Source organism: Rhopalosiphum padi, chromosome 2 (assembly GCF_020882245.1).
Source record: "Rhopalosiphum padi isolate XX-2018 chromosome 2, ASM2088224v1, whole genome shotgun sequence".
In the NCBI taxonomy this organism is placed as follows: domain Eukaryota; kingdom Metazoa; phylum Arthropoda; class Insecta; order Hemiptera; family Aphididae; genus Rhopalosiphum; species Rhopalosiphum padi.
In genome coordinates this window covers 10087542-10099719 of record NC_083598.1, presented here as the reverse complement: position 1 = coordinate 10099719, position 12178 = coordinate 10087542, and the positions used below count along the sequence as shown (strand labels likewise).

Below are 12178 nucleotides of genomic sequence, written 5' to 3'. Positions count from 1 at the left end.
TGTTTTTAGTTATTTTAATCTGCTTGATAGAAAATCTTTAGTTAATTATATGTTTATTATTTATAGTTTTACATTTTATTATTTACAATTTATTTATCTTAACTATTAAATTTCATTTTTCGTACATAAAATCAGAAAAGTTATCATAATAAACATAATATTTATATTTTTAAATAATTTAAGGAGCCTTAACAAGTTTAAGGATATTTTTTGTGTATATTTTATTATGAGCGACAATGATGTAGGTTTTTTAGTGCGTTTGTTTAGACTGTTTAGACTGTTTAGAGTATCAATACTTGGCTCCTAAATTAAAAACAAAACGTATATTGTGTCTTACATTTATCAATTATTTTTTAAAGTTAGACTTTCTCTTAACATTTTTTTTTCACGCAGGAACAAGAGCAGGGAAGCGACAGCCAGCATGGAGAAACAGATGAATTCTTCCAGTCGGCACCAACGTCAGGTCCTGCAAGTCACGTCCAACAATCGATCCGGCGAAGAGGTGGCATATCGGCTGAGCACGTTTCTGAAGAAGAAGCTACTAGCTATGTCAAGAAAGTGAGTTGAACGCGGTGCTAATATGCTTAAAAACGTTAAAAAATTAAAATGAAACCGTATGTACCTACGTCGTTTTATTATGATGTCGTTCATAATAGCGTAGTCAGTTTTGTCACGAGTGATTTGAGCTGATAAAAATGACAGTCAAATAAATTTCTCTGGTATTGGTGCACACCTCGTGTATAACCCTTGATATATTATTATATTTTATTATATAAGAGTATATACTTATCGATCACATTTATATATTGCAGCAGTGAGTGATGTTAGGTCGAGTATTTAGAAATTGTTGACCACATGAAATATTGCTAAAAATAAAAAAAAAATGCACTATAGGATTAATTATTTCGGTTTAATTATACCCATGTACGTAAAAAATATTGCGATATCTCACTCGTTTAATATTCAAAACTATATTTTAAATATTTAATTAAACATTTATAACATAAATACTCGTAAAATTTTATCGATCTTGTTAATGCATCGATCAAAATGTTATTTGTATACGTCTTATAACAGTAACTATAATTTGTGAATGTAATTTTTCCTGTTTAAAATTTAATGTCCTATAATTAATAAATCTATGAGGTTCGTAATGCAGATGTTCGGGTACGAAGGATTTTACACTCAAGGTTATTACGAGAGTCAGCACTGCATCTGAAATATTATTATGTCGAAGGAAAGAGAAGTTAATCGTCTAAAAATATTATAGAAATATATTAATTTAAAGATTTATTTTAAAGGTATTTTGAATCTTTTATTAATTATTAAGATTATAAAATTGTAATAGTAATATCTTTCTTATTATACCTATTACTTAGTGACCAATGTTTAATAACTCGTTGGTATTTGCAGGCTATTATAACCTCATTTCACATTCTAATATTACCCATTCGCATGATAAGTAATAATAATTGTTAAAGTAATATCAAAGGTCAACTATATTAAGCTGGTTGGTATTTTTTTATTATTATTATTCTACTTTGAGAGTGAAAGTATCAACTAGTTCTATTGCTACAAAAATAAACGATATTCGTATAAAAGATATAATTCTCTAAATTGTTGACCTTTATACTCAATTGAAATCATATACAGCATTGAATTATCTATGATTAACGTCAATAAATATTAATTGCTTGTAATTAATTTTAAAATAATTTGAAATCTATAATTATTATGAAAGTAAAAAGTTTATATTAAATATGACAGTCAGTTAAAATAATTTATAATTTTGTTGTCTTTGTATAGACAATGCGTGTGACATATAAGCAACTTTACATTCCGCTTCATCAAATCAAAAGTACACATTAAAAAAAACATAAGCCTATTTACTTGAAATTTGAAGATTTTAAAATTATCTGTTTGCCTATGTGTTTTTATTGATGTTTTAATTTTTTATAAAATATTATGAATACTATTTTTATTTTTAGGTTTTAATCTTGTGACGTATTAAAATGTATTTATCTATCGATGTATTGTTTGTATACTCAACATCTAAAACAACTAATAAAATGAGTGTATATAATAATATATATATTCACAACCTTTTATTTACATAAAATAAATTTCCTAATTATTCACTATAAGCCCTTCTCGCCCGCTGTAAATTTATTTGAATGAATTAAAAATTTAGTAACACACTTTTAAGATTCTGAATATTCATTAAAAATTAAAAATTAAATCATAAATATTAATACTAAAGATGAGCTGTCATGTTATTTTAATTGTTGTAAGCCTTTTAAACATAATAAAATAATTAAATTGTAATTAAATGCTGTTTAATCAAGTATCAAATTTATTTGTTGTTATTTTAAATTAAAAAACAAAAAATAAATGAAATTATCTAGATTTAAGATGTTTTATTCTTTCAAATTTATACTATAGTCCTCCTACACGTATTTTTGAAACTAAAAACTTGAGTCTACCCACTCAACCCCTATTACTCTTGTATGTTTTTGTTTCAAATATTAACAACTGCTGCTAAATAATTAAGACTTTATTTGGACATATTTCTGAAATGAGACCCAAATGGCTGAACCTAACCTACTGCATAATTGCAATATATTTTCTTTAAAATATAATTTAACAATTATATATGTATTATATATTTTTGATGACACAGGAACAAGAATTGTCCAATTATTTTTAAACTAAGATACTGAATAAACAATATACAGGATTCACAGGGATACATATTAATTATTAAAAATCTATTTTTTAATTTAAACGTAAGCAAAGAAAAAAATTTAAATTAGTTATTCTTACAATATATATACTTAGATATTAATATTATATTTTTATTCATTTTTGATTAATTGGTTAAGAGCGTGCGTCACTTTTCAATGAGGTTGATTTATGAATAATAGATATATTATGACCGTTTGGTATATTTTACCGTTGGCAGAGTTAAAATTAAATATACTGCATAAAAATGTCGTAAAAAATAGTTTTGTTCTCATAAAAAACATTCATGAAGTGTCAGTATGTCACACCAGTTCTCCAAAAATGCCAACTCTTAAATTATGGTGTTATGAATAAAAAAAAAAACTTTTTTTATTTCGGCTTATTTCATTCCGTTTTTTCCCCTTTTTGTGAACCTTTACCATAGTGGGCTCTAAGCTTTCACAATTTATTATGACGTTACGTAGGCAGCAACACAAAAAACATGTTTTCTTCTTTAATGGTACTAATATTTTAGAAACTATCTGTACCTACTATACGTACAATAGACGAGTTTACTTTGATAACAGCCGTTTGAAAAAAGTATGAACAAAAAACAATCAACTAAACAGCTTTCTATACTTCACCCTAATGAACAGTGTATTATAAAAATCTGTATAAACTTTACTGTTAACATTATACTTTTACTCATATTTTTGTAGTTATTTATATTACAGTTAAACTTGAGATCAGTTACTACAATAACTATTATAATATTTTAAGGACTCGCGAAAGCTAACCAATAGACTAAAAAACCTTGGGTTATCATTTATATAATAATGCTCTCAAATAAAAATAAAAGTTTTCAGTTGAAATACTTGGCGATAAGTTAAAAAATGTTAAACTTACTTATAAAGTTAAGAAAATACAATGTATTGCACAATGTGTATATCACCTTGACTTTTATCAAAAATTAATGATGTGTTTTTATTTTATAAATTAAAATTTTATTATTTTAATACTTTTTACGCATTAGATCATTGAGAAAAAATTGTATCTTATAAGATATGTATTCTGTTGTACGGATTATTTTTGTCTGGTTAGTGTTTACTTTTATTGGTGAATAGTATCTAAAGGAACATTCACAAAACTGAAAATTTTTTATAAATATATTAACTTGTAAAATATATGTTAGATAACGTAATGGTTTATATTATAATGTCTGTAATATAACTAGCGTTTCTAGCTGTACCTTTTACGCATTTAGTAAACATATCGCGTGCTAGATCAAAATAAAGTGAAAGTTATTATTTTATTAGAACATCTAAGTCTAAATGTATATCGTATTTCAGTAGTTGTACAACTTCTTCGTTAATTTATTAAATTATGTTTAGTACTTATTGATTCCACTCACATTGAAATTAATTTAACTTAGTATATTTTAGTATTTTTGAAACGTATAAAATACCATTTAAATTAGCTGATTCTAGAATAATATCCAATATACCTAGTTCATAATTTATTAAAATAGTTATTTTCTAATTGTTTTGTTTGAGCGATAGTTGCGATAATTGAAAAGTTATTAGTATAAATAGAATAATATTATGGGAACCTATAGTTTGTTTCAATAATAATTTATCCTTCGATACGTTTCAGGTAGTACCAAAAGATTACAAAACAATGGCTGCTTTATCAAAAGCCATAGCCAAAAACATATTGTTCTCTCATCTAGACGAGAACGAACGGTCGGATATATTCGACGCAATGTTCCCCGTCACGTTTCTACAGGGCGAATCTATTATTCAACAGGGTGACGAGGGAGACAATTTTTACGTAATTGATGTTGGCGAAGTCGAGGTAAGATATCCCATACACTTTCTTAACTGTTTGTCACTGACGACTCGTTATTTTGTATTGTTCCTATCCGGCTGTCCGTGTACATTGTACGCAAATATTATTACACAAAATATTTACGTCTTGCGCACTGTGTGTTACACGATTTAGGTGTACGTAAATTCGGAACTGGTGACAGTGATCGGTGAAGGTGGAAGTTTTGGAGAGCTGGCTTTGATCCATGGTACACCGAGAGCTGCCACGGTACGTGCTAAGACTGACATGAAGCTCTGGGGCTTGGATCGAGACAGTTACAGAAGAATACTTATGGGGTCGACGATCCGAAAGAGGAAAATGTATGAAGAATTCTTGTCACGCGTCTCTATTCTAGGTAAGCGTAGTCAGTACATTCTGACCGTTACGTACGTAATTACAACATTAAATTAAACCACTTGATTTTATAAATATGAATCATGTTCATTGCGTACTTAGGCCGTATTTTTATATTTAATATTTATACATACATATATATATTTATGCATGTATCATGTGTATTGTATATGTAATATATAGGTTTATACATGTATTCATGAAAAAAATATAATACTTTAATGTTTCTCTTAAATAGAAAACACTGGTATCAGTCGTAGTTCGTAATAGTACTATTAATTCGTAGGTGTCAAATTAAATTTCAAACCAAAGTTAATAAAAATGGAAAAAAGCCTTCCAGCTCGTCTTCTATAACATAATTTATAATAACCGAAAGACAATTAATTAATTAAACTCATTTATTTTCATTATATACGAGCTTACTTATATTTATATCATTAGTATAATAATTTAATGCTAAGCAACCGACCTGCATAGATTATTTCAAGCTAATTAAGTCGTTTAGGGACAAATATAATGTTTTTATGAACCTTATATCATTCTAGATAGGAGTAACTCTTTATTAAACTAATAATTCTAATCTATCCAAAGTTTGATTTTACAAACCGTCATCGACAATAAATACGTACTTATAATTATTATTTCTAGCCATGGAAAAAAAGAGTTAGTAATTTCAACATTTTCAAAATCATAACATTATTTTAACCTGGCATTTATTATTATACGGCCAATTAACTTAGCGACTTTGCAATTAATTCAAGTTCTTAATGAGTCGCAACTTTCGCAAACAAGAAAACCGTTGTAGAAGAATAAGTTTTCCCATAACGACGTTTAGAATACGCGACGAGTAAACTGGTGGTAATCAAACTGATTGCATCATAAAGACAGACTTTCGGTACCACTACTTCTTTATTCGACGTAGATTCCCCGAAACACGTTCCATAATGTCCAATGATAACTTTACAGACATAAAACTATAACATCAACGACTCGGGACTATTATCATAAATGGCGTACCCGAATGGCAGTATTGTAGTGTACAGCGGAAAAACAAATTCCAATATTCTTAGACACCTCGTTTTGACGTATTAAAATCAAAATTCCAACGCATATAAGTATTTTAAGAATTATTTAACTTTGTTTACTAAGGACGATTGGTCAATGATAATACGTTTGAAAGATTTGAGGGATATAGTAATTTAAAAAATGCATTAATTTATATTTATCTATCAAAACTTATAATTTATTTAAATTGTCCAAGTATGATAAATATTAGATCCAATATTATTTTAAGTATAGATACTTGAAAATTCTAAAAATCAAAATTTTATTTAAGTGAAAAAATTTGGGCGAGTATACATGGCGAATCACCCTGTGTAGTGTGTAATATTAAAATAATTAAAATCGCATTAATTTTCGTGTTTGTCTGATAAAGTGATAAAGGTATTATATGCTTTTATCGACATACAACATGTACGTCTGGTATAGAAAATACAAATCAATTGAAAACTGATTATACTTTGAAACTTTGATACATCACTTATAGGTGTATATATCGTTTTGTGACTGAATTCCAATTGTTGTTTGCGGTTACTCTGATGTCACGCTGATATTAATTCGTACGCCGACCATCAATTTTACCTTTGGTTACTGCTCCAATGCTACGAATACAAAAGAAAGGGTGCGACCCAATTGAAACCCCGAATGACAAACAAACCTGATTTCATGTTGTATACTCTATAATATTGAGTAAAATCATACGTTTAATTAAGCGATCACTGATAGGTCAAAATAATTGAAAATAACTCAAACGCGAACAGTAAAATAATATATTCATTTGTGCGTTCCTGTGTGTAATGTTATTTTGTATTTTCGCATACAATACAACAATCCGCGACCATATAGCACGTTGCGACTTGTATACGCAATACGATTCCAAGTGCCTACAATGAATTGAACTATGAAAATCCGACCAGTTAATATTTCGAAAGACTATCAAATAAGATTTCAATCCTACTCGTTGATCGCCCTCCCTATCTGCAGATTCTTCCTTAGTTTTGCAATAATTTAAGCTATAACGTTTTTTCGTAGACTTTAACTGTTTTCAGTATTAAAATTATGTTTATTTCGCATATTAGTAAATTGTTCAGCCTACCATAAATTTATTTTGCATTTGTATATAATTTAATCTTACTCATAACTTTATTATAGCAACATAAACGCTTAAAAACACACATAAATAACTTGACAGATAACATGTATTTTTTTAAATAGAAAAAAGCTATCAGTTTATATTCAATAACTTCATATTAATAAATATATTTTTTTTCATACATAATATATATTTAAATTTTTTATTTTACAAGTCTGTCAAAACCTTGAGAGTAATAAATTTTCTTCTATCATCAACTTTGAATATGGTTCAGTTTAGTTCAAAAATAAAAATTCCCAGTACATATTTATATTATCGTAGGTTTGTCGAAAATTCCTGAGATTTTCAAAGAATGACATTTCAAAAATTGAATCTGTGTCACATTTTCTACTTATAATTTCTGTATAAAATGTTTCAAGTTTTAAAAAACTATTTAAAAAAAAATAATTTTTTTATTCTACCAAATAATATATTTATAATAAATAATTATAAAATCAGTAGCTCTGTAACTCTTCATTATTTACAATCTTTGTAATTTAATTTTGATATTTACATATTTATATTGTATGAAAGAAATAATGTATATAAAGAAATACAATTCAGTGTTACAATAAAAAATATACTCTTATAAATTGCTCTAGGTAGTAGATATCGAACATAGATAATCGTTTGGGCAGTTTAAGAGATAACCTCTTGTCGTATCTCAAAGTTCTTAAGGTCAATTAATATATTATTATTATTTAATAATTATAATTTTATTAAACTATATATTTTTTTAAATTATTTTATTTAGTTGTGAAACTAAAAGTTTGAATGAGTTTTCTTTAATTTAATTTGATGCATTTTAAATATATTCTATTTTATATTGCGTTAAATTTTTAATAAACTATGTCTAAGAATTTATTATCAATCCACTCTTAATTTATAAAACTTCATAATACGTTTTAAAACAGTTTAAAATGCAATATTAAGTATATTTTTAATGTTTGATAACTAAATTTATTAAAAAAAATAAGTGGGCAAGTGGGTATCGCTCTGCTGTATGATTTAAAACTTTACACGCATTGTTAACAAATAAAGAGAACAATATCGGAGATAAGTGACCATGTGGTGCTCAATTTTTGTTTTATCCCTGACAAGCCTAAAATCTTCGAGAAATCTGATCGCTCGAGGTCATTGTATCGAAACAAAAATTTGGCTTCTTTTTTGGCAGAACAAATTAATTTTAGTGAACAAGAATTATTGGACTTTTGTTAACCTAAACAGTTTAAATTAAAACTAGAAAGAACAGACTAACCTTAATGCATTGAAATATTTATCAACTGTACATTTGTTATGAGATATTTGATCAGCAACTGCTAAATAGGTAGATTCCGTAACACATATGATAAAGTATTTTATAGAATTCACAGCAATAGGGTACAAATGATTATTGCAGAATTTAAGAGGTAATATAGGAGGAACGAGTAGAAGAATTTTTGTTTTAGGGGCTAGTAAATTTTAATTTGAAAGCATCGATTTCACATTTTAGCAGTAAATTTTCAGCTTGAACTCCTTAACTTGTTCCAAAACTTTCTTCATTTCTTCTTTCAAAGTTTTCAATTGTAAAGACTACGAGTCAGAAAGTTCTTTATTTTCAGCAAGTACGTCGAATTTAAAGGACATAAACATTTTCATCAAGTCGTCATTTGATGTACTAGATACAGATCTAATTAATTCTCCAGTCTTTGCAGTCTTGGCGCCAACATACTTTTAAAGGGATTAGTAGGCATAGAAAATTTAATAAAACGTAGAAAGAAATCAGGAACAAAATATTGTCGATTTACTGTATTATGTATTACTTATTTTAACTATACAACATTTTTAGAAAGAAGAAAGAATTATAGTTAAGAGAGTTTGAGATAAGTTACATAACAAGTTACTTTTTTTAACTAATTTCTATCTTACTGAATTTTTTTTTCTTATTTAAACCATACATTTTAAATATTGCATTATTTCTATATTTTAAGAAAGATCAAATTAACTTATAAGACGTGTTTACATACTATAGAAAATCACATATCACCAAAATGCTCTGTATTTGAAAAGACGTTTGTTCTATGATCTCATAAAAAAATTAACTAACAATAGGTAATAATAACCTAAATAATTAATAATTTCCGTTGTTATAAATTTCAATCATTATATCTTTTTTTGTTTTTATATATTCGTACTTATTTTAATATGATTACTAATTGTGGTTTAAAATCTATTGTAAAAAATTATTTAAAATTTTAAAAAAATGTAGCTAATTTTTAATCAAGAGAAGTTTCTTCTTTCTACTTACCATATTACTTTTACAAGTTATAAAGTAAGAGTACCATTTAGTTGTAAAGTTAACTCTACGAGTTAAAATATTAATTGACTTTTTTCAGCCTAACTATTAGTTATATAGATTTATTTTATAGAGCACAGAAATATGATTTTAAAAATATAAAGGTAATTTTTATAGAATTTTGGTTTGACGAATTAGATATATTTTTATCAATTAATTATTCTAGCTATTCGTATATAAAAATAATTTTATGGGTATCTATTTAATATTATAACGCGATAAGATTATTACTATTATTATTACTTATTTTGAAAAAAATGGTGTATATTTTTTGTATGTATTACACTTGTCGGAAAACAGTTTAATTTTTTATCAAAATAAGAAGTTGAAAGATACTATCGAACGAGTATAAATATAGAAGTTTACCATTTTATATACTGTGAAGTGTATGCCTACCAATTTTTTCAACTCAGATTTTTCCTTTAAACATTGTAAATACTAATTTTGTTTGTTCACGTATTGTAAACATTGTTAGAATTTTTTTAACGCATCATACATAATTTAAAGGGTTTTAAAAAAGATCGAATTTACATAAAAATAATACCTAAATAAATATTTTACTTGTTTTACAATCATGAACTCAACAAATACATTTAATGAAGCCTCCTATAATAGTTGATAATAATAATCGATCGACAATAATAATAATTTAAACATAAATATTTGACATACTTATTTACAGACAATTTGATCAAAGAATCATTTAAAAGGTTTCAATAAATGATATTATCAAACAATATACTTATACGATATTATTACAAGCAATTTTTTTTTAGTTTCAGTTTCTCAGATTATAATTTATTAAAAATCACTTACTTTTTATTAAATGCAAAAATATTATTATTGATTTTAATAATTGTAGGTAATTCACATTCCAAATGAAATAAACAAGTGTGAAAAAATTCTTACCATATACATAATACACAATAACATTTTACAAATATTTTATTTTAATTTATGTATAAAAATAAAATAAAAATTGACGGTTTAACCCAAATAAGTAACAAATATTTCAAAAATTGTATTAATCTAAGATTAATTTAATAAACAAAAACTTAAAAATTTAAAAACTAGAACATATCTGTCAAAATTATTGAATAAAGTTAAAACTTATTTTGCAACTCGACCGAACATGTAAATGGCTAGCTGATAGTATACCATATAATTGACGATTTTTTTAAATGCCAACATTTAACGATAAAAATGAAAATTATATTGCCAAAGGCTGTTGTAATTTCTTTTTTTTTACATCCTAAATGTCAAGATTATTATTTCATGGTTTGTTAAAACCTTGATCCAGATTTTTTTCGCTTTGTATTGATTAAAATCAATTGTATGTTTAACCCTCGTTAATGACAGTGGGAAATTTACCTTTTATTTACATAATAGTAAAGTGATGGTGGGTAAAGTATAATTAAAGAGTATCGTCCCCCAACCGTTCTACGTTCAAGAAATAGATCCATTCATCTTTGTTAAGGACTAATGGTCACGACGAATAAAAAGAAAGAAAAAACATAATTATAAGGGTTTACCCTGGAAAATAAAAATTAAGAACGGAGCCATTCGCGCGTCTTTTGGATATTGTTTTTGTTCGTGGGAGGCAAAAACAACAAAACCTAATGTATACAATGAAAATAATTATTTTAATGCCGTAGAACAATATGGTGTCGTTTGCACATTATCATGTTTTTAGAAAACACCTTATATGATTAATGATTATGCATGATGATGAAAAATAGTGAGAACCTAATAGGTACATGAAAACAAATCCCAAACATGCGTTATATACGTACAAAACGCTATTTTTTATTATTATTATGAACACGTTGCTTAAAAATTGTTATCAACAATTAGGTTTTTAAATGATTTAAAAAAAAAAACATTTATTTTTTACATTATACCTACTTGCAGTCTTTCACACTTGCGTGACTTTGTATACTCGTATTAAAGGTACTCGCATACGCAAAGATAAGGTTGATTAATCGTTTTAACAGATTTGAAACTTAAAATTTAATATTAATTTAATATCACATTTTATAACTAATGGATAGTATTATTTTATATCAGATATTAATATATTTCTAGTGTATCTATATTTTAAAGTAAGTAGTATTAAAAGTTAGGTAAACAAAATAATTTTACGAGATATTTTCATCACAAACTACATAATTTATTTATTATTATTATTTAAATTGTATCATTCTTTATGTATATAATTATGTACTTACACAATGCAATAAGTATATATAGGTATACCAGTAGTTATAGTTTATATAAACATGTTATTTTAAAAATCTTATTTTATTTTTGATTCCTATTATGAATTTAATTGGTACCGTAGATACCGTGATACAATATTATCTGATGATGAAAGTTAAATTAAAAAATATTATATAAAAAATAATCATTTTATATTCTTGTCTTTTGACTTCTATGCTTAATAGGTAATTACTTGCGTCTATTTGTCTATTTAAAAAAAAAAACATTATTTCGTTTACAAACATTTTCGAGATTTTAAGCATGTTCCGATCATACACCGATTTGCTTTGATATTACAATTTATACACAATATTGGGTTTGGAAATCCGTGAAAGATCCTTGAGGGTAAATTCAAAATATACAATTATCATATAAATCTAGTTATAATTAATGACTGTTAATCCGTCGTATGAGTCAAAACCCGTGATATTGATTTATTTAGCACAATAATA

General features: G+C 26.0%; 1 protein-coding gene across 1 annotated transcript in view; it reads left to right on the top strand.

The window, feature by feature from the left end:
- LOC132921122 (cAMP-dependent protein kinase type I regulatory subunit) overlaps positions 1 to 12178 on the top strand; it is a 73826-nt gene that overhangs the window by 51043 nt on the left and 10605 nt on the right. The window contains 3 exon segments of the mRNA XM_060983972.1: positions 394 to 558; positions 4375 to 4575; positions 4723 to 4942. Of these exon segments, the coding sequence (XP_060839955.1) occupies positions 394 to 558; positions 4375 to 4575; positions 4723 to 4942 (586 nt within the window).